The sequence below is a fragment of the Propithecus coquereli genome, unplaced genomic scaffold (genome assembly GCF_000956105.1).
Source record: "Propithecus coquereli isolate 6110/MARCELLA unplaced genomic scaffold, Pcoq_1.0 Scaffold469, whole genome shotgun sequence".
NCBI classification, from domain to species: Eukaryota; Metazoa; Chordata; class Mammalia; order Primates; family Indriidae; genus Propithecus; species Propithecus coquereli.
The window spans coordinates 1,153,852-1,177,291 of record NW_012150496.1 but is presented as its reverse complement, the minus strand read 5'-3'; the positions used below and the strand labels follow the sequence as shown (position 1 = coordinate 1,177,291).

At 55.6% G+C, this 23,440-nt stretch overlaps 1 protein-coding gene across 1 annotated transcript in view; it reads right to left on the bottom strand.

The window, feature by feature from the left end:
- Positions 1 to 10,911: 10,911 nt before the first annotated feature.
- The window catches only part of WNT9B (wingless-type MMTV integration site family, member 9B), a 31,901-nt gene continuing 19,372 nt past the window's right edge, over positions 10,912 to 23,440 (bottom strand). The window contains exons 2-4 of the mRNA XM_012655241.1: positions 14,275 to 14,531; positions 12,565 to 12,830; positions 10,912 to 11,727 (exon numbers count right to left, since the gene is read on the bottom strand). Coding sequence (XP_012510695.1) covers positions 11,254 to 11,727; positions 12,565 to 12,830; positions 14,275 to 14,531 — 997 coding nt within the window. The 3' untranslated portion in view covers positions 10,912 to 11,253. The remainder of the gene's footprint in view (positions 11,728 to 12,564; positions 12,831 to 14,274; positions 14,532 to 23,440) is intronic.

The following is a 23,440-nucleotide window of genomic DNA, read 5'->3' as shown; positions in this document are numbered from 1 at the left end:
GATGGACACGGGGGCAGGGCTGAGATGGTGGCTTGAGAGGGCCTGCCGGGACACAGATGTTGACGATAGTAATACTAGTAGTAATAATAGTGGCTGATGCTTATTTCGAGCTGACAACGTGCCGGGCACTGTTCTAAGCCCTTGTACTAATGAATGTCATCTTCGCGATGTAGGTGTTGGTATTACGGTCCTTACTCAACAGATGATGCAGAAATCAAGGCACAGGGAGGCCCAGCAATAAAGCATACCAATCCTGACTGCAAGGCTGGGGTCTAGCTGCTCAGAGAAGCTGCCTTCTGCTCTCTAGAGGTCAAAAGTCAAAGGTCCCACTTAGGAGTCAATGAAACGCAACTGACACTTTCGGGTGAAGGCTCGGGGGTGCGGGGAGCACGAGGAAAGGCTGTGTGCAGCCCCTCCCTCCAGGGGCTGGAAGGGAAGGAAAGACACGCTCTAATGACCACAGCCAGGTATGGATGATGGGGGCCAGGAGCACAGAGGTCAGAGGTCTTAATTAGCCTTTTAGAAGTCAGGGGTCAGAAGTCTCATGCAGTCTTTTAGGCTTCAAAGGTCTGTTTAGCCAACCAGGGGCTGGAGGCCATGACCGCTGACAGTTGGCAGGTCCCCACCAAGGCCATGATGAAGCTGTGGGTTAGGACAGGACTTCCATTTTCTCCCAGGAAGGGAGAGAGGGGACTTGGCCACCAGCTCTGCTTCTCTGTGGCCAGCTAACCCCACAGCTCTCCCGGGGCCAGACCTCCCTCCCCAGGGAAGCACTTCCTGTCGGGCTAAGGCAGTCACATCCCAGAGGTCCTGATTCTGAAGGGAACACCTCTAAGCGGGTGGCACACTCCCTCCTTATCCTGCATCTAAGTACAGTCAGCTCGGGAGTTGCTCCCCCTGGAAATCGCAGTTTCAGAATCGTACTGACGTGACCGTGGGTTCCAAGTCTAGTACACAAATAAAGTTTTAGGTGCGCCTAGTAAGCTCTGCTGAGTCAGAGGAGATGGTTCTCTTCCTGCTGCAGGGAAAAGGTGAGACATGGGAGCTCTGCTTTGGGGCCAGGCAGGGGCTAAGAGGCCACCTGGGACCAGAGACTGACAATATGTGACCTCAGGAAGGTGACTTAACTTCTGCATGCCTCACTTTCCTCATCTGTGAGGTGGGGGTAATGGTTATAGCACCTCGCTCCTGGCAGGGGGTTCAGAGGACAAGGAGTTAATCCGTGGAAGCATTCGGCACAGCACCAGGTGCCTGGTCTGTGCTCAGAGACGCTGGTTCGCATCACCGTGCACAGCACGCGGCCTGCGCCTGCCTGCAGCGGGAAGGGGGTTCTGCTCCTTCCCAGCATAGGGAGGTTTCTTGGTCTGTGACATGAGGTGGACAACCAGGCTGGGGTTGTTTTTGTCCCACTCTTGACAGGGAGCTGATTCTAGAAGAGCCAAGCGCACCCCTGAACGGGGCACCCCAAGCTTTCAACTTCTCTCTGCCTTCCTGCACCCAGGGCTGGGTGGGTGTAAACTGTGAAATGCTGCAGCAGTGTGACTTCCTGTCACCAAGGGACTCCCAGGGGCGCAGGACTATAACTGTAGAGTCAGTGGCAGCATTAGGGCCCCCTCTGCCTAGCCTCTGCCAGTGATAGCAACCATAATTGGGGAATAATAATAGCTGTGTGCCAGCCACTTTCTAGGGACACCCTTAATCCTCCCAGCGACCCTGCAAGGTTGGTTTTATGGTCCACGCCATAACCTTCCACTGACACCTGTGTCCCCCTCCCCCTCCAGCTGCCCACCTGGCCAACACCTCCTTATGCTTCAGGCTGTAGCCGGCTCACTCTCCCCTGGGAGCCTTCTCTGGCCTCCCCTCTACCAGGTCTGGATGCCCCCTCCCCACCAGCGTTTCCATAAGCACACTCTACTTTCCCCTTTGTAAAACTCATCACGCTTTATTTTTCTTCTATTTATTTATTCTGGATAAGTAATACATTCACAAGGTTCAGAATTCAAAAGCAACAACAAGAAGTGGAGTGAAAAGTCTCCCTGCTCTCCCTCCCCCCACCCCGTTCCCCAGCCACCGAGTTCGGCTGCCCCTGAGGGGCAAGCGGGGTTGTCAGTTTCATCACACTGAATAGTGATGACTTGTTTATCCGTCTTCTGCCTTTAAGAGCAGGCGCTGCTCCTGCCTTGTTAACTGCTTCATCCCTGGGGCACAGCGCCGTGCCTGGCACATAGTAGGAGTGCTGTGTGTGTTATCCATTTGAGAGATTTATGTAGAGAAATAGCTATAGATTTTTTTCTTGTTAACGAATGAGGCTCACAGAAGAAAGGTGACTTGCCTGCTTAGGTCTAACTCCCTAGACAGTGCTCACTGGGGACTCTGGTTATCTGACTTTTAATGACCGCCTGCCCCTTCTTGGACATTTGACCATCTGCTGTGAAATGGATCCTGATTTCATTTTCGTCGGTTTTATTTTTAAATGGGAACATAAATAGTACCCCTCATTAATTATCAAAAAGCGAAGAGCCGTGGATCGGGAAACAGAGGATCCCCACACTCTGAAAGACACCCGGTGCCGGCGAGGCCTGACCTCACTTCACCGCTGCCCCAGCACTCTGCTAAGGATGTCATTGCCGCTGCCGCTGCTGCCGCTGCCACACACCTTGGGCCTCACTTTTCTCGTCTGGAAAATGGTATCAAAGGACAAAATTATAACGAATTTAGCTTAAGGATCTTAATTGGCTTTTATTCATGATTCTAGAATTGGGCAGCCTCCAAATCACAACAGGGTCAAAGAACTCCAACCAGCAACACGATTGGGCAGTATTTATAGATAGGAAACAGAAGTGAGCCATAAGGACAGCTTATTTGATTACTGCTCGGAGCCCTTAACTGAATCAGCTTGCTGTCTGCTATTGATGAAAGCTCAGCTGTTACATGAGCAGACTCCTCAATTAGTTTCACTTAGCATGAGCGACTCCATATTTGTTTGGTCCATTGGGTCCAGTGCAGGAGCCCAGTCCAAATCAATGGCCTCCTACAAATTTTATTTAACAATTAGAAGGGGCCCAGTAGATCTATGGATTTTTGATGTCTTCTCTGGTTTAACCCCCTCCCAGCTGGTAGCGCTTTACGCCTGCGGTGATATGAGAAGACAGCTGTGGAAGCCTTTTGAATAAAGCTAACGTTTGATGCAATGCAACCCATGCATGAGGCGAGTGAGGACGGTTTTCTGTGCTGGGCTCCGCACCAGCCAATCTGTCCATATCCCTAGCTCTGGCCCAGGCCAAAGGTCACACAACTATGGGTCCCCTGAAGCAAGAGGAAGAGGCAGGAGGAAGAAGCTCACCATGGGGAAGCAGGTGGAGCCGAGAGGTGAGGACCACCTTGGGGAGGGTGGGTTGGCCCGAGGGCCAGCTCTACCAGGGGACCAGCAGGCTGCATTGTAGCTGGACTGGTTCGCTCCCTGCCTGGAGCTGCTGGAATCAGCCCCTCATCTCGCAGAAGGGCCGGGTTCAGCCATCTGCATGGCCTTGTTCCTGGTGGTTGAGGCAGCCAGGGATTCCGAGAGTGGGGAAGTTGAGACAAGAAGGGGTGAGGGGAAGGAAAGGGAGAAAAAAGGGCCAGAGCGCACACACTGAGGAGCCAGTGTGCTGGGGAGGGACACGGTGCCAGCCACACCAGGAAGTCTGCTATGGCAGGACGCTGCTGGGGAGGAAAGGGGATGGGGGAACAGTCCGGAAAACAAGATTCATAAATTCGTTCGTTCATCTTTCCATTCATTCATTCATTCATCTACTAAAACAAAGGATGCCAATATGGAGAGATGATTACTAATCGAGGTATACACAAAGTGCTAAGAAAATATAACAAAGGGAACAAAAAACTCTTTGATGGGTTACAGGAGCGGGGAAGATGTTTCAGCTGAGACTCGAAGCATGAGAGAAGCCAGGCCTGGTCTTCCCCAGCCCCGTGGCCCGTCTCTTCCCTGACCTCCAAATCCCAGTCCAGCTGTTGCCTTCCCTGGGTTTGAGTCCTGGCCCTGCCACATACTTGCTGTGTGACCTCAGAGAAGTGATCTAACCTCTCTGAGCCCCAGTTTTCTCAGCGGTAAGCAGGGAAGATACCAACTTGGAGGGTTGTCACGAGATTCAAATGCATGAATGCACGTGAGAGGCACTCTGCCGGGAGCCTGGCACCTGTGTAAACCATGCTCCAAACAACTTACTGTTGCCATGTCAGTACCAGCAGCAGCTACTCCATTTACCAGACTCCGGGCTCTGTCTTTAGGCTGGAGAGGAAAGCTGAGCCCGTTCCCTGTGTCCCCTATCCCTGGCCCCCGGCCCTTGGGGAAACATGAGGAGCAGGGCCGGAGGATCTCATGTGAGCCCCCGCCACGCCCCTTAATCCTTCCTGAACTGGGGGCGGGGGTGGCCCCACTGCAACACCTGCGCAGCTCTGACATTCCCGCCTCTGGGCAGAGAAAGCAATTTCAGAAATGACATGTTGCCAACAAGCAGAAATCAGCTTCTGAATTAAAATGTGTCGGTGTCAGGTGACCCCGGGCTCGGAGGGCTGGCTGCATGAAGACAGCGGAGATTAGCACCTGTCAGGCTGGGGAGGGACTGTGTGGGAAGGGGGGGTGCGGCCCTGAGGCAACTGCTGCTCCCCAGGCCGCTGGCCACCTTGGGCTTGTTCGGACGTGGGGTCAGGAATTCGGACACTGGGTCGGGGTCTCCTGCGCCTCTGCCCGGCCTCCCCCACTCAAATGCCCACTCTCCATGGTGGGAGCGGGATGGGGGGCTCAGGGTCGGTTCCCCCGAGATGGCTTCAGCGTAAACACACTAATGGGCCCAAGAGAGCCAGGGAGGAATGTGGGCCCCACAGCCCTGGGGACTGGAGGAGGGATGGGAGTGGGTGACAGACACGCAGGAGGCATGAGCCTCCACTCTGCGAGTATGCAGGGAGGGAGGAGGGGAGGGGAGAGAGACAAGAAGTAGGAGAACCAAGCGAGAGGGGAGGAAGATCCACCAGCCATGCTGAAGCTCAGTGTCCAGCACCGTTTCTCTCTTTCCCCAGGCTGTGCACAAGCTGTGCCCTGCACTCCTGGGGAAGAGGCGGTGAAGAGGCTGTTTGATTTCCAGCCCTGCATTTCATTGTGGGGCCTTGAGCATGGCAGGGGGCCTCTCTGAGACTTAGTTTTCTCATCTATAAAATGGGGAGCATGGCTGTATGTGCCCCTGGGGTTGCGTGGAGGGGATGTGAGGAAGCGGCCCTAGCACAGCTGTACCGTCACGGTCAGGTCACGCAGCGCATCCCTCAGGTGCTGAACACCTTGCCCCCTAGGGATCTCTTTGCTTATCTGTCCCCTTGTCTGTGACCTCCCTGAAGGCCGGACCTAGGTCTCATCACCATGGCACCCGGTGCCCTGTCACATGCCTCAGTCACCTGCTGTAGGTGACCAGTGTCTGCTGCATGAGCAGTCACATGAGGGAACGTCGGGTGAGAGCTGGGGCAAAGTAAAGAATGGGAAATAAAAGGAAAGGGTGGGGGTAGGCGAGGACCCCCGCCACCACCCTCCCTCCAGAATGTCCCCCACCCCATCATGGGTCACCTCTCTGGTCTTTTCCAGCCTTTCTTCTAGAACGGGGCTTGGGCAAGCTGTGCTTGTTGGTTAGACAGTGGCCATCTGGGGAGATGATTCCATGTGTCTTTAGGAGTCTGTGGGGCAGAGTCATTGACCTTGGGCCCATCTCAGTAGCTCCAGGACTTGGGGTCGCCACAGATGGTCCACAGGGCCCAGAACACAGCAAGGGCTGGCAGGGGTGGGGGTCTCAGGGCAGTGAGGAGGGAGGCGCAGGCACTGCTGAGTCTCTAAGGTGGGAGGTGGGCTGGGGGTGGGCTGGAGCAAGGCTACTCACGATTTCAACACAGGAAATCGTCCCCCAACCCCTCTGCTGCTGTAAATGCCTTCCCCACCTGCTACAGGACTTCCATGGGAGAGGACACGGCCTCTCACCCCCTGCACAGAGCTAAGTCAGAGAAGCAACCCAGGAATTTGAGAAGATTCCAGAGGGCAGTGGGCAAGAGCTTAGGCGTGAGAAACATCTGAATTTGAATCCTGGCTCTGCCACTCACTCGGCAAATGCTTTAAGCTCCCTAAACCTCAGTTTCCTCACCTGTAAAATTGGTCTGATAGTTCTTACCCTGCAGGGTGATTGTGAAAATTAAAAGGAGTACCATGAGGGTAGAGGAGAAAGGAAAGCTCTTCTTTATAGGAGAATGCTAACTAATAAATATACAAAAGTGATGGGATTAGAAAATCTGCATTTCACAATAGATTTGGGCAAGAATCACCCTGGGGCAGGAAAAAATATTATACAGGACATTTTGAGGGACAATCAGGGAAGCTTGAATATGGATTGTGTAGTAGACACTATTGTGTCAACGTTACATCTCTTGGTTGTGACGATGGCCTGTGGTTCTGTTGGAGAATGTTCTTGTTCTTAGGAGATGCATGATCAAGTATTTAAGTGTCTTGGCCTCTGCAAAGGTCTCACAAGTGGTTCAACAAAATAAATATGCATATGCAAAGAGAGACAGTAAATGCCACTGTTTTTAGTGGAGAGGGCTCTCAACAAGCCCCGATCCCCCCAGAAGATGTCAGCAGGGAGCAGCAGCAGAGGTGGGGAGGCCTGAGGGCCTGTTTGGGGGCTGGTTTAAGGGCAGGAGCTGAGTAAGGCTCAGGTGGGGAAGGGAGGAGACGGAAGGCAGAGTAGGGTAGAAAGAACACAGGATCTGAAGGCAAAAGACCTGGTCCGCTTGGTAATGATGCGCGGCCCTTCAGTGAGACACTTAACCATTTTGTGCCTTGGTTTCCCTCTCTGTAAAAAGGGCAGAAGAGTGAGACAAGAGAAAATAGGTGAGAAATCCCTTGATAAACTGGAGCCTGCCGCTGTGTGTGGACGTGTCTGTCACTGCTCAGAGCCAGCTGGTCTCTGGGCCCAGGAGCTCTGGGCAGAAGGAGCATGTTAGGGCAGAGATGCAGGTGGAAATGGAGGCACCGCGGGGTGGGACTGTGGACCCCCCTCTGCCCACCTCCCTGGGGACCCCGCAGGGCTGAAGAACTGAGCCAGGAGGCAAATGCTCTCTGCTACCTTTGCCCGGAAGTGGCCTCCTCCCCGCCGAGACCCCCAGGAGCTTGCTGGGAAGGCACTGTGGCCAGAGGAGGAACTTGGGGTTGACATGTAACTGACCAAACCATTGCAAGTCTGTGCCTCTCGTTTCTACTTAGCTGTGTCCTGCGCCGCCCAGTGCTGCTGGCCAGAGGGTGAGGGCGCTAGAAATACTCGCCAGCCCAGGAGGGACCTGGGCTCTGGCTGGCCTGAGCTGGTGCGTAACCTAGGATGGGGTTGCTTCCTTCCTCTAGGCCTCGGTTTACCCAGGATCCATAAAATGGGGCGATCCGTCCCTGCCCTACCTCCACCAATGTGGAGAAGAAGAAACCCATACTTTGGAGGCCAGCAGATCTGCGTTCAAATCCCGACCCCACTGCTTGCTGGTGGCAATCAGGAGCCTGCACATCTCACAACTTCCATGTCCTCAACCATTTCAGGGGGTCGTGCCCCATGTGCAAGGTTATTGCAGTAAGTCGAGACAAAATAAGTACAAATAACTGCCATGTAGTTTATTGGTTTCGCCCCCGCTAGGACTCAGCCCTCAAGCCCAGGCAGGGGCCTGGTCTCGTTCACGGCTGTACCTCAGTCCCCAGGGTGGTGCTGGGCGCTGAGTAGCAGCTCCCTTAGATCATGGGTTGACATCGGGACAATGGGAGCTCAATAATGATAGCTCCCACTGTCACTCTAAAGTATGCTGAGACAAAAAGCATTTGAAGTTCATGGTTGTTGAGAAAGGAAACCTTGGAAAGCAGAAATAACCTCCAGGGTTGGCTGGGGTCTGTCTGTCCGTCTGGCAATGGAGGACACCAGGGGAGCTGGGCTTCTCTAGACCAGGGGACAGACACTGCGTGCCCATGAGGGCCAGGCATCTGTGTGTGAGGAGGGCGGGGCAGGGGGCAATCAGCAGCTGGGAGCCTCCGCGCATCCTGTCCCATAGGGCCCCCTCGCACTGGCTGACTGTGGCCGGCTAGGAAGGCAGGCACAGTTTGCCAGCACGGCTGAGTTTACAAAAGAAGCCACAAACCCAGTGGAAAACTATTCATTTTTAAAAGAAAAATACAAGTGAGAGCAAACAAAGCTCATCTGTGGGCCGGGAGAGGCTGGAAGAGGCTGGTAGTACAGCCCAACCTTCTTGGGCAACCTGGACAGAAGGACCCCTGGAGTGGCCTCCGCGGGGCTACTTGTCTCTCCAGCCCCCTCAGACAGTCCAAGTGCCTGAGACGTGGGACTCCAATGGGGGAAATGCCAATCTGCCATCCAGATCCAGAAGGCCAGGGCCACACAGAGCCAGCCTGGGAAGGTCGCCAGACTTCGAGGCTCCCACAGCACCTGGTCCACATGGATGTTCAGCAAATACTCATTGAACAAATCTCTTTGTGTAACTGTGAGCACAGGCCTCTGTCTCTGGGCCTCATCTGTAAAATGGGCGCAGTAACGCGGGCCCACCTACCTTGCAGGGATAATGGAGACGTAGAGTGAGGTCGAAGGGATAAAAGTATTTCTGAACATCAAAGTGCTTTGCAAATGCCAGGTGTTGTCATCCTTGCTGTCATTATTATTATGAACAAGATACTTTTGCCAGAGCAGAAGGGGCCCTGGGGCCCAGAAGAGCAGAGAATCTACAGGCTTCACAAGGATGGTCTGGATCGAGCCCACCAGGGTCACGGCAGAGGGGACATGGGCTCGCCAGCTCCGAGACAGACTCAGTCGTGGGACACGGGAGCCCACTTGACCTCCTCCTTAGCCACCAGGCCTCCAGCTCAGTGGGGGCCCCAGTCAGGCCTGGCTGTGTCTCCTCAGGGAGCTTCTGGGGACACAACCCCTGTACGTGCTGCCCATGAAATATAGCAACTATATAAATAACATAAATACTTTCTCATATATCTTAGCTATATAAATTATTCTCTTTCATCCTAAAATCTATATATGTGAGGTAGACAAAAATACCCTGTGAGCATTTCCCTTAAAGCTGTAGAACGAGGGGTCAGTGGTCACTCTGGTCCCCAGAGGTGCGAGCAGGGCTGAGGTGGGTCTTTAGGGATACCAGGAAAAGAAAGGGGTGCAAACAAGGGAGGAGAAGACAGGGAGAGGGCCGGACGGAGAGGACCCCACAAGTGAAGGGGCCCTTAGTGCCAGCCATGGCCTAGGTCCCTCAGAGTCTGCCCTTTGCCCTCCTGCAACCGTGGCACAGTGGCTGTGAAGTCGGGAGGCAGATGCTCCCAGGCCCCTCTTCCTGCCAGCGAGGTCTCTGCTGCCTCACGCCAGGGCTGGGCCGGGGTGGAGCCAGAGGCACAAGATGCATCAGGCTGGTAGAGGAAAAGTCTCCGTGCGGTGGGGGAGTGGAAGAAACCAGAAAACCAGCCCTCCACCCTTTCCTCCTCCTGCCAAGATGCGGCCAGCTGCTTGGGTCAGCAAAGTCAGCCTGGCGAGGGGGACTGGGTCCGTCCAGCTTCTCCTCTGAGCCCGCCAGCATCCAGCAGGCTGCCCCGGTCCACCGAGGCCAGCTCCTCCTCGCCCTTGGGGGTCTCAGGGAGTCGGCCGGGTACCGCTATGGGCCTTCCTCCTGCAGCTGGCACAGACGACATTTCCGAGCATTTGGCTGGTTCCGAAGTTTCCTGTTGCAGTGGAGGGTCAGCACCCCTGGGTTCAGGGAGAAAGGAAGCTGACGGAGGGGTGCGGCGGGGCTGGCAAAGCGGCCAAGGGCGTCCTGAAAGAGGTCACATCCTCCCGGCTGGCACCGGGCCCCACTCTGGGGAAGCACGACGCCTCCAGGAAAGTGGCCCCTGCAAGGCCTCTGTCCTGAGCTAGAGAGGTGCGTGCTCTCCCTGGGAGCCCTCGGCCTGGTCCAGGGGTGGGCCTGTGCGTGTGCACCCGCGTCCCTCTCTTCCTCCCACATGGGACCTTGGCAGGTGGCTCTGGAAATGTCCACAGGATCCGAGGAAATTAGCAAAGTTATGTCTACTCCTCAGGTAAGGACCAAAGCGAGGGGCCATTAGCGAATGAAGGGGTACAAAGAGCCAGGTGTGGCAAGGACGCAGCGCCTACGGCTCCAGCCAGGTGAAATCCCTCATGAGATGTGCAGCTGTAAGGCCAGAAAGGTAACCAGAACCAGAACCCACGAGCCAGCTGGTCATCTGTGTCACGACTGTCCGCTGGTGGCAGGGCTTTGTGGCCCAGGAGGACGCCAGCCACAGGGAGTTGACCAAAGCTGACTCAACAGATGGCTGAGAAACTGGGCTCACTATGTCCCTGCCAGGGATCAGAGGGCTGTCCCCCTCCTCCTTCGGGTTGGAATTAAAGGTTCCTTTGGCCGCCAGGGGAAATGAGGAGGGTCGCTGTTTCCCCATGCGACCCCAGGTGCACTGAGTTCCACCGTGGCCTGCCTTGCCTCCACTGGCAGTCGCACTGGGCAGGGTGGGTGGTTGCGGACAACTCAGCTCTCGAGATGAGGCACATTTGAAAACCCAAATCAAGGAGGCTCCAGGACACGTATCTGACTTGGGTCCACTCAAGCCCAGAAAGCTTTCCTTCCTCCAAACACCTCCTGCCACTTGGGCTTTCTCCTGCCTCTAGCACTGCAAAGCCACAGGAGTGGCACATGGCACCTGGTGCTCACTGCCATGTGGGTGGGGCCGAGGGCTGGACTGACCCATGCCAGGCAGACTCCCACCTTTGCCCCCAGCCAGCACTGCCTCCAGTGGCGTTCCCCACCCAGAAGCCTGGCTCTCAGCCATTCACCCCAGGAACCAAGATGGCGGGATAGCCCCTCTCTCCCCTCAGTCTTGCTGTCCTCTCGGGCTCCCTCCGCATCCTCTCCCACCCTGCCTTCCTGCTCCAAGTCCTCAATGAGGCTGGCAACGCTTGGGTTCAGGGCTGGGCTTTGCTTCTCTTTGCTGTTGAGGGAAGCAAAAGGCAGGCCGAGGACTGGTAGAGCAGTGGTGAGTTGCACGCTCGTGTGCACTGGCACCTATGTTGGTGTGTGCTACACGCTGTGCCTACCTGCCCAGAGGGCCGGCTGAACAGCTGCACGGGCACCGTGGGAGGTCCTGTCAGTGCCTGGCTGGCTCCCGGGGCAGCAGGCCTAGGGCTTGCAGGTGTACACGAGCTCCTCCTGCACACACTGCTGACACTCCACATAGCAGCACCACTGCACCTGGCAGTGGCAGGAGAAGGCCACCAGGCGGCTCTGGGTGTCGTAGCCCCGCCCACAGCACAGGCTGTTGCAGCTGGCCTCCCGGGAGCACACCCTGCCCGCCGTGCCGGGCGAGTACTTGCTGGGCCGGCAGAAGCTGGGTGAGTCCTCCATGTAGACCAGGTCCCCAGGCCGGGGGGCCAGGCCCTTGGCAGGGCTTCCTGGCCTGGCGGGTACCCACAGCTCTAGGCGGCCCAAGGCCTCGTTGGTGGCACTGGACACCTTGACAGCTGAGTCGTAGCGCAGCTTCAGCACCTGGCCCGTCTCACGGAATGGGGAGAGCTGCTTCCAGCAGGTGCGCACGGCGCAGGAGCCCGACACGCCGTGGCACTTACACGTGGTCCTGAGGCCACTCTTCACAGCCTGCGAGAAGAGCCAGGGTGGAGGCGTGGTCAGAGGCCCGGGCCCGCATCCAGGGCGCCAACCCCGGCAGGGGAGCGGCAGGAGGATGGGAAGGAGACACAGGGAGGTTCGTGGGAGGGGGGACAAATAGGACCTGAGCTAGCCCATGAGGCACCTTCGCGTGACTAGTTGAAAGGCTCTCCTTCCTTTAGGCAGAGGCAGCCCTGCGCCAATGCGCATGCCTCAGTGAGAGTGTGGGCCGATCACAGCCCCAGCTCCAACCCCCCCCCGCCCCGCCCGCCGGGCCAGAGTTCTGCTGGAGTAGACAACTTCCACAGCTGAACAGGGCAGCCCTGGTTTACATGACTCAGTGATGAGGACAGACGACACAGAATACAGAATCCAGTCTCCTAAGGAACTGGAGCACTGGCCTCTCCCCACCTGCTCACCCCCGTGGACCTAGATTCTTTGTACCGTACAGTTGCCCCACTGCTGTGTGACCTCCACTGAGTCCCTTTCCCTCTCTGGGCCTCTTCCATCTTCCCACCCATAACACGGAGGGGGGCAGGGGTTACTCAAGATCAAAGTTGTCAGAGTATGTTGGCTTCTAGGACCTCCAGGAAGGCCCAGTCCTTGGAATGGAGACCCCTGTCCAAACACATCCCTGCCTCACCGAGGCCTGGTCCCAAGCCTGCTGCTGCTGCCGCCCAGCCGCCAATGACACCCAGGGCCCTTCCCCACTCTGCCGTGTTCCCGGTGGCCAGCAGTGGTCCAGAGCAGATGCCTAGGGAGGGTGGGTTCCCTGGCTCTGCGCCCAGGCTGTGGAAGGCGCTGTGGGCGGCCTGGGGACACGCTCACCTTCATGCCCACGTGGGTGTTGTGGGCGTCTGCCCGTGCCCGCAGGTCCTTGCTTCCTCTCTTGGGCCCCAGGAAGTTGTTCAGGAACTTGGTGCTGTACTTGAGGTTGTCGCCGCACACGCCCCACTGCCAGGCCTGCCGGCTCTCCAGGCCCGGAGAGTCGTCGCAGGTGCAGCGCTCCATGCGCCCGGCGCTGCAGGCCCGGGCCAGCGTGTGGGTGAGCGCAGCCGAGGACACCGCATACAGGAAGGCCGTCTCCTTGAAGCCTGTGCGGGGTGCCCGGGGCAGGGGTCAGGAAGGAGGAAAGAAGGAGGCTCAGAGGCTGCCTGCCGCCCTCTGAGGGCAGGAGGGGGTGGTAGCAGTGCCGTGATGGGCAGGACGAGGGAGGGTGGGCCTGAGGACACATCTCCGGGTGACCTCCCTGCCGCCTGCCCTTTAAACTCAGGCTGCAAGTTGCTGTTTAAATGGAATTTCCAAAGTCACTATGGAGTATGTGCCCAGGTTCCCAGAGGGCAGCAGGACAGGAGTTACTGCCTCTACTTACTTAACAGACATGCGCGCTGAGATACAAAGAGAAGAGACTCAGGCTCTACTGAGGGCCACAGCTGGGGTTTAACCAGAGATCTGGACTCCAAGTCCATGTGTGACAAGTTGGACCAACCCATTGCTGAGGCCCCGGTCCCCGAGATGTGCCCTGTGGGCTTCTATTATTCATGATGCCACCCACAGTGGACTAGACCCAATGGCAGAGTGACCTTCAGTCTCCCGCCTGGCCTACCACAGACTGACCATCCCGCCCCCTGCCGGGACCGTCGCTATTCCTCACTCGTGGGGCGTGGCCCACACCTGACCTGGCCTCCCACGGGCTCGCCACCTCCTGCCTGCTCTCCAGTGCACTTAAGGCGCTGGTGACAACGAGACGGAGAGAGAGAAGCGGGGGCATTAGCTCAGCCCCAGACCCTCCCCAGGGAGCACCTGGCCCAGGAGGGGCCTGGCTGCCCCGCACAGTATCACTGCCTTTCTGTAAAAGTCCCCATCATGGCCCTCCTCCTTGGTGATGGAGTCACACGATGGCCCGTTGTCTCCCCTGTGGACTGTGTGTTTCCTGAGGGCAGAAGGGGCCTTGTTCGGCACCTAGCACAGCGCCCTGCTCTCTGCGAGCCTCAGCAGATGCTTAGCGAGTGGATGGGGAGGCCATGAGGGATGTGGGGAGATGGGAGGGAGGCAGGGTGGGGAGGAGGGATGATGGATAAAGGGATGTGACGAACAAAGATACAGATGAATGAGTGAACACATGTCGGCCTGTCTCGTGTCATTTGTCCAGTGACCACTGCCTGCCATCTTCGTATGTTCTTGCACCTTGTTCTTGCACACATGTGTGTGTGCAAAGGCAGAGGGGGGTGACTGGGGGACCACGTAGCTCTTTTGTGGGCTCCTCCAGGCATGGGCTTCTGTCTCCTCCTCTCTGATGTCTCCCTTGCTCCTCTGCTCCCCAAACCTGAGGTTGGGCCACAACTGGCCTTCAACAGACCTTCGACTCCCCAGGATTTGTTCCCCCTGTGGTTGTGCTAGGCTAGTGAGGGCAGTGTGGCCTGGGCACAGGGGCAGGGGGAAGGGTGGTCCTCCTGAGCCTTTCTGTCCCCCAGTCCTCCTCCCCCCACCCCTCCCCCCTGCCACCCTCCTGTCCCCCCACCCAGCCCTCCTCCCTACCTCTCTTGAGCAGGCCCATCCTCCCCTCCAGGCTGCAGTCCCAGCGCTCGTGCCGGAACTGGAACTGGCACTCGAGCAGGCCGAGGTGTGCAGCCTCCCTCAGGGTCTCAGCCAGGCCTGGCTCCCTCCGGCAGAGCTGCTTCTGCCGCCGGGACAGCTTCAGCAGGTCGCACTGCTTCAGGTGGGTGTCGCCCTGAGCCGGGGCAGCATCAGTGCCCAGGCCTGGGAAGGGCGTCAGGACCTCCCGCCCGGTGAGGCTGTGCAGGGTGAGAGGAGGGACATAGGTGGGGTTTTCAGATGCGACGTGGGGCTGGGGAGGGAAAGGGGGCCTTCTCGGGAGCTTCATTTATTGCCCTTCTGGGCAGCAGGCCGATCCCACAGGAGTTACGTCCCCATTTTACAGAGTAGGAAAACCAGGGCGCTTATAGCAAAGACTGGTGCAGGACTCAGACCCGCATTTTCCAGATCCCAGTCTCTGCTCTTTGAACCCACCCAGTTACCCAAACTGGCCCAATTAGAAAGATCGTCCAGGGTGTTTATTAAAAATACAGATTCCCAGGATCCATGCTTGGCAATTCGAATTCTATTGGTCTGGAATGGGGCCTAGGAATCTGTATATTTACACCATTCCCTGGACAGCTTCTATGATCAGGGAACTAGCACATAGTATGGGTTGCTGCCTGGAGGGGAGAGACACATTCCTAAGAGGGCACAGGCAGAGGGGATGTGGACGCTGAGCAGACACCAGCCAAGGTCCCCTGACACCCTTCTCCCTTACATTATGTTCCAACTCAAGTAATCCCCTACCCACATAACCTGTTCCCATAACTCCCAGGTAGACCTTGAACCATCTGACCACTTGGCGCCTGGTACAAAGGGATGCTTAGGGAATGGGAGGGACGGAGGGAAAGAGGATGGAAGGAAGGAAGGAAGGAAAGAAGGAAGGAAGGAAGGAAAGAAGGAAGGAAGGAGAGCGGGAGGGAGGGAGGGAGGGAAGGGCTGACAGATGTTTAGATGAAGGAGAAAGAGCTGAATTTCCATCAGGTTATCAATCCCAAACTGCTTTTTCTCCTGCATCCAAAGCTCATCAATTTGGATTCAGGCTGCCGAACTCTAAGCCTGACTCTGCCACTTCCTAGCTGTGCAGCCTTGAAGTCTCAGTTTTTCTCCTCTGGAAAGTGGAAGGATTAATCCTCTCTACGTCCCAGGGTTGCTAGGGGATTATATGAAATGTACTAGCCACAGAGCCTGGGACAGGCTTACTTTGCTCCTAGCTGGAGTTTCCCAAATGTCTCTCCTCTAACAAGAGGCTTTGCTCTCTCACCAGGCAGAGTCTCCCTTTGTCCAGATGAGGAAAAGAAGGTTTTAAGAGGAGGCAGAGACTGGCCCAGATCATACAACAGGTCAGCAGCAACGTGAGAACTGGAATTCAAGTTTGACCCTCCCTTTCCCAGATGCTGCCTGTGAGATGGTTGTACCAGTGCACAATGTCTGTTGACCTACACCCTGGTGCCCCCCAGCGTGGGTGGAATATACCCGATTCTGGGACATGCCAACCCCACAGCGAGGGTAAAGGAGCAGTGGTGGAAGCAGGCAATGGCTCTTAAAGTTCCTGCCTGGATATGGCACTTGCCACTGTTGCTCACCTGTCACTGGCCAAGGTGAGAGCCCTGTGGACAAACCAGGGGTGTTCAGACAGGCCCACATCCCACTGAGCCAAGGGCATAGCTCTCCTGCATGGAGCCGCCTGTCTCAGCCAGGACATCTGGTTGCATGCCACACCCTCTCTGTCTGCCCCCAAAAGGAGCAAGCCTCACCAGAGGGTGAGGGGCCTGGCCAGGCCCCAAGTGCCCTCAGAAATTGCCCATGGATTCCAAACTCATCAGGTGCAGCCACGCCAGTGTGGAGCATATCTGCGAAACCTCCAAGCAGAGACAGATGCTATCGGGCTCCTCCTGGCCCAGCCTGGCCCTGGGCTCCTCTCCCAGACAGGGTGAGGGCAGGGGCCCGTTAATCATTAATCTGGGGGCAAATGGGTAAATTTCCAGTCCACCAGGTCTACACCCAAACCCCTCCCTACGGCCTGGCAGGAAACCCTCAGAGCTTGACCCTTGGCAGGTCCAGAGCAGGAGCCAACGTCAACCCCAGCTGAGGAGGCCCCACCTTGACTGGCTTCCAGCACGGAGGGCAGCGCGGGGGCTGCAGGCAGCAAAGGGGGCAGCGGCTATCCAGCCCCTCATATGTCCTCCTCCCCCCACCAGGGGCTGGTGTGAGGGGCAACTTCTGCTCACACAATTTCTGTGTTCCAGAAACTGACACCTCCCTTGTAGAAGCTGATTGACAGATGGGAGAACTAGCAGGGAGTGATGGAAATTTTAGACAATGGGGCTGCACATCCTTCAAGGCCCATCCCAGATGCCATTTTAAGAATAATAGCTATTGGCCGGGCGTGGTGGCTCACCCCTGTAATCCTAGCTCTCTGGGAGGCCAAGGTGGGTGGATTGTTTGAGCTCAGGAGTTCGAAACCAGCCTGAGCAAGAGCGAGACCCCGTCTCTACTAAAAAATAGAAAGAAATGATCTGGACAACGAAAAAAAAAATATATATATATATACACAAAGAAATTAATTGGACAACTAAAAATATATAGAAAAAATTAGCTGGGCATGGTGGCGCATGCCTGTAGTCCCAGCTACTCGGGAGGCTGAGGCAGGAGGATCGCTTGAGCCCAGGAGTTTGAGGTTGCTGTGAGCTAGGATGACGCCACGGCACTCTAGCCTGGGCAACACAGTGAGACTCTGTCTCAAAAAAAAAAAAGAATAATAGCTATTATTATACCATGACAGCTATATTATATGTCATTTTATATAATATATAATATGTTATTTACTATATTTATTATCTTTGTAATGTTATATATATTCGTATACCTGCCATTTTTGAGTGCATATTCCTAAGTCCTTTAAATTACTCTGGTGGACACCTATTGGGTTAGCTGCCCACCCGTTCCTTCTATTTACATGGTGACCATGTGGCCCCTGTAGGCCATTTTATACCATGTGACCTTGCTGGCCTATTGATTGGATCAACGATGATCACATGATCCAAGCTGGGCCAATCAGTTCCTTCTCTGGGAATCTGGAATTTGAATTAGGAGAACATACAGTTCTTTCTCTCTCTTTCTCTGTGTCTTTGGATGACTGGATCTGAAACACAGAAGATAAACTGAGGAAGCTAATCTAAAGAGAGAAAAAAAAGAATTAATGAAATACACCAAGAGAAGCAGAGGTGAGAGTGGGAGGGACACTTCCGGGAGCTTCTCAGTCTCTGGCCTCAGAGTCTTCCCAGAGCACAGCTGTGCTCTTGCCTGAGACACCCCTATAGTGTGGAGTGAAGGTTCAGAGTTGTTTGTCAAATAAGGGGCACCATCCTTGATCACGACCTTCTGACAGCTGCAGAGCACAGGAATTCCCTTGACCGCACTTGTGAGCCCGGCCCAGCAAACACCCTTACACTCATCAACAGGCACCTGTTTTTTTAATTTCACGTAATAGACCCTGAGATTGATGGCTCCAGGAGTCCAGTATAAAGTCGGTTAATTTTATTAGCGGTAATGACACTTAGCAGCGATTAATGGTCAGGAAAGGCAGCCAACCGCACGAGGCCTCAGGCCACGCTGGGCCATGGTCTGCCCAGAGCTGCTCTCAAAGAAGGCTCCCTGGCACTGCCTCAGGGACCCAGCAGGACCCAGGAAGACAGCCTGGGAGACCTTCCAGAGCCCAGTTTCCCTTTTATTTGCTGTCTGTGTTGTGGTTTGGGATCATATTTCCTTTGAAGAAATAGTACCAGGACATCAAATTTATTTATTTATTTAATTTTTTGAGCTAGGGTCTCGCCCTGTTGCCCAAGCTAGAGTGCAGTGGCATCATCATAGCTCACTGCCACCTCAAACTCCTGGGCTCAAGTGATCCTCCTGCCTCAGCCTCCTGAAGAGCTGGGACTGCAGGTGTGTGCCACCACGCCCAGCTAATCTTTCTTTCTTTCTTTTCTTGTGCAGAGACAGGGTCTTGCTATGTTGCTCAGGCTGACATCAAATTTAGAAAACGAGTCAACCTAGTTCCTCAAATCGTGCTAGTGAATTCTCCTATGCATGCCTATCTCATGGCATCTGCTGGGAAATTTCTCCCTGGACCCCAGCAGAATTCTGAGTGTTGCAGTTTCCAGCTTTTGTTGAGTGGTCAGCAGGTGTGATTCCCTCTCCAGGAAGAAATCATACTCTCTGGAACCCCAGGCCGGAGAATCCCACCCACCGGGTCCCTGTGTGAAGTCTCAATTACCCACATGTCAGCTGAGCCCCACGGGGGTAAGATGGACAAACAGAGAAGCTGAGTGAGCTCTATTAGCCCTATGAATCCAGAAAAAAGTGGGGGTTTTAATGACGACACTGTTGTGGGGTCAATCAGTTGCTATCAGAGCAGAGGAAGGAGACTTTGCAAACTTGCTAACTGCTCTTCCGGGCTGGGGGCTACTGCCTGACTCAAGTGCTCCTGAGCCGCCTGGGACCCCTGCACTCCATCAGGCTGCACCTGCCCTGGCCAGCTGGTCTCCCCAAATCCAGTCCTCCTTGGGCTCTCCCAGGCTGGCTTCCAGCCTCTCTTTTCCCACTAATAAAGCAATGATCCCACATGATCAGTTTCCTCCTCCTCCTTACTTGGTTATGCCCCATCTGTGCCCCGCTACTGTCTGCACCCTCATCCCCTGGCCCTTAGTGGTCAGGGTGAGGGTGAGACCAGAAGCCCCCACCCCCACACATGAGATGTCCTGTGGCTTTGAGCCCAGGGCATCCCCAGCCACTTGGCCACTTGCCAGACCACCCTGTCTTCCCCTAGAGTGGGAAAAGTCAAAGGTGCCCCTCGGGACTTCATCCCACATACACCCCACCCCCAGATCTCCTTTGCCCATTCCTGGCCCCTCTGGCCCCACCCCCTTCCACCCTTCCCAGTGTATACCCCACCTGCGGATTCGGCTAAAGCTCCCCCATCGGGGTGACCTTGAAGGAAGCAGAAGAGGCTCCGCCAGGCTTTGGGGAAAGCTTCCCAGGTCATGCTTTGCCTGCCATCAGCAGGACCCCAGGGACCATCGAACCCCTGAGAAAAAATGGAGCTCACCCTTCAATAATCACCCACCAACTGCTGGAGCATGGGGACCCAAGGACGTTGTGCTCCAAGGCTGTTCTGGCCTGGGTGGTCTGGTCCCAGGTCTGACTCTCACTCGGGGGTGATCTCAGGGACCTCCTTCACTGCCTGAGCTCATTCCATCAAACAAAGACACCTTGGCTTGTGGGAGAGCATGACTGGAGCCAGCCTGCCTGGGTTCAAATCCCGCTTCCACCTCTTCCTAGTTGTGCTACCTTGGGCAAGGTATTTTACCTCTTTGTGCTTTATCTGTCGGATGCAGAACAGTGCCTGGCGCATAGTAAGCCCCAGATGAGCATTTGTCATTGTCAAGTACCTACTATGTGCCAGGCGCTGTGCTGGGTGCTTGGACACTGTCCTGCCCTCAAGAAACTCACAGTCTGAAGGGAACTTGGTTGGACTCAGGAGTCCTCCAAACTCTCCAGAGGCCCCAGGAAGCAGGGGAAGGAAGAGAAAGCTTTGAAGCGGCCTGTTTCCTTGGGCAACAATCAGTAGCTGCTCAGGGACCCAGATCAGAACTCGTAGCACTGTCAGGGTGAGAACCTGACCTTGGCCAGTCCTGTCCTGCCTGAGGAAGGAGGAGGCTCTCAGGGAGCACCCCAGGCTGTCTGGGGAAGGCCGGGTAGCTGTAGAGCTTTCCTCACCCCCCAGGGGCGCCCCAGGCTCTGTTCTCCCAGACCCACTCCCATCCTTGTTTCTGCTTGAGAGGGTCTGACGGTGCCAGCAGAGGCTGTCCCCAGGATGTGGGTGGGGAGGTGGCATGGGACAAGGCGGGTGGTTTCTAGGGCACCAGGTTATGCCAGCGTGTCTGGAGTCTTAGCTGCAGGGTCCAGGAGCTGTGCCCGGCACCAGGGCCCATGCCAACTGCAGGCAGCTGCCTGGGAGCCAGGAAAGCCTTGTACTGCCTGGGGTGTTGGCCTTGGCCCTGCAAAGCCCCGTGAGATGCCCCGATAACAGGCTTCCGCTGTGAGGCCATTTGCATGGTAAATGCTCCCTTTGTGCTTTCATCTCAAACATCTCAGTCCACCTCTGCTGGCCCTGGTGAGCCCCCTACACACTCACACACACTCACACACACTCACGCACACTCACACACACCCCTCCCATGCTCTCCGCTCCTGACCTCTTCCCAGCAGGGGGGGGTTCAGCGAGGGCAGCGCGCAGCCCAGCAAGAGAGGGCACCGTGGCACTGGGCAGCCCCTCTTCAGAGAGGGGCACCTCAGCAACACCCCAGCCTTCTCTCCCCTTCTCCTGTCACGCTGAGGGGCCCCCAGGTTACTGTGCTGAGCACAACATCCCTCTGCCACCTTCAGTCTCCTTTCTCCTCTACGGCTCCATGTCACCGCGCACGTCCCCCGCGATGCCCTTAATGCGCAGCTTGGCAAATGCGGCAGCTCCTGGTTCCCACTTTTACACCCACTTCCTCCATTCTCTCTTTCACTCGCTCGCTCATTCATTTATACCTTTATTTACTGAGTAGCAATACGTACAAGAATGACTATAAAGGACTTTACCAAGCGCTCGCTTCATGCCAGGTCCACCCACAGACCACGAGACCACCCTCCTCCCCCGGGTGGCTCCTCCTCCCCGCTCCTGGATCCAGCCTTCCTTCCCTCCCCAGCCCCTACTTGCCCCCCAGGAACCCACCCCAGGACTGACTCTGGCCGCCACCTCCCCCTGGAGCCCGCCCCAGAGCCTCGGCCCCCACCCATCCCTGGCTCCAAGAGGAAAGAGCTGGCCCAGCTGTGGGCTTTGTCTCTCCAAGAACAGCTCCACTTCCTGTTTCGCAGCCTGGCTGCCCGCTGAGGATGGCACCGCGGAGACGTGCTCAGGAGCTGAGTGGGCAGCGAGCAGCCCGCGCAGCGAGCGTGCTTTGCATCTCAACAATCTCGGGTATTTAGAGCGTGGCTAGTTCCACATCTGTGGAGGAAACGCTTCCCCCTTCCTCCCTCCTGCCTCTCTCCCTCTCTGCTCAGGCTCAGGCTGGAGCCAAGGAGAGGAAGCCTCTGTCGCTGGTGTGCATGGGTCAGGTGGCACAGAGGCCACGGAGGGTCCCCAAAGTTACTCCTGTGCAGAGGGATCCCTGGCCTCTACAGGTCTGTAAATATAAACATCTCCCCCAGTTCCTTGGCTGAGTCCAATGTACACTGTTCAAACTGTTAGATTTTAGAGCTGGAGAAACCCTTTGAGGTCGCCAGGTCCAGAGGTTTTTCTCTGGTGGCTCCTGGGAGGCATCTCAGAGGCTGCTGGGGGGAAGCAAAGAGGACAAGAGGTTTGCCATGTGTGTAGGTCTCTGCTTTGACCTGTCTGGTGCCCTGCAAGTCCATGGAAGATTTACTGTCCAAGGTGACCCACTCAGTGGCAGGGCCGGGACTATGCCCCGGGTCTCCTGATTGCTTCTGCCAAGCCTGGCAATTTGTGCTTTCAGTCTTGACATAACACTTCAAGGAAGCAAAATCAGCCGGCCACAGCAGATGTCTAAGGTGATGGAAACACAAGATAGGTAGGTTTTAGGGGAAGGAAGCCTGAGCAGGACTCCTGTGACCCTCTGAGCAGCCCAAGAGGTGGGGGCCTCAGGAAGGGAGAGAAAGACCCTCTGCTTAAAAGTCTACTTTCCCCTGGTCTGAAACTTAGTCTCTTTTCAGCCAAAAGTCAGAAATAAGGCTTATAGAAGTGGCCTGCGATTCATACCAAAGTGTGAGAGGCTGATACAATAATGGTGCCTGAGAGCATACTTTGCTAGACAGAGGAAAGACCAAAGGAAAGCGCCTGGGATCATGAAGAGGGAGAGAAGGGGAGGGAGCCTGGCATGGGGATGGGGAGAAGCAGAGAAAAGGGGGGCTGGAAGCCCTAAAGACAAGCCTCCCCAGCTTCTTGGGTTCCCAGGCCCAGCTCTGACTCATGGGAGTCAGCTTTGGGACATGGGGTGGGGACTGCAGGGAAAGGCAAGCAGTCACCGAGGCTGGACCTCCCTGTGGCAAGCTCCACCCCAGCTAGGGATCCTGGCTGCTGGGCTGGCTGACTTTGGCCAAGTTATTTAACCAGGGCAAATTGACCAACTAACTAGCTTGGCAGACTCTTAAATGCTCCCTGGGCTTTGGTCACCCTCTTCCCCATGGACAGGCAGGCTCAGGCTGGACTATGGGCCCTAGAAGGGCCAGGCCTCTGGGGAATGCCTGTGTGTGGCCACTCGATGATGAGACAGCTCTGTCCTGACTCAAATGAAAGTGAGAATATTATGATCTTTATTTATTCCAACCCGTAGATATTTTCCTCCAAAAAATAACAAAGAGCCTAATTACGAGATGCTGCCCTAGAGCTAGAGGTGCTATGTTATGCATGGTTTTTACAATATATTGCCTTTCTGAAATTCAAAAAGAAATTTTGAGGGCTGGGCGTGGCGGCTCATGCCTGTAATCCTAGCAGTCTAGGAGGCCAGAGTTAGAGACCAGCCTGAGCAAGAGCAGATCGGTCTCTACTAAAAATAGAAAAACATTAGCTGGGTGTTGTGACGTGCACCTGTAGTCCCAGGTGCTCAGGAGGCTGAGGCAGGAGGATTGCTTGAGGCCAGGAGTTGGAGGTTGCAGTGAGCTAGGCTGAAGCCTCTGTACTCTAGCTGAGGTGACAGAATGAAACTCTGTGAAAGACAAGAAAGGAAAGGAAAGGGAAGGGAAGAAAGGAAGAGAAAGAGAGAGAGAGAGGGAGAGAAAGAAGGAAGGGAATGAGGGAGGAAAGAAAGAAAGAGAGAAAAAAAATTGATTTTGAGTTCTGAAATGCATCTGGCCTCAAAGAGATTATAACATCAAGAAAAGCAGACCCTGTGGTCTTGCCCTAAAGTCAGCTTCTTTGGCTGTTTGCAGGACTGACTGGAACACGATGGTTGATGTCGGTTCATTAAGACTCTCTACCTTCCCCTCCGGCCTTCATCTCTCCGGCAAGGGGGTCTGGCCCTTGCAGGCTGCCCTGTCCCCC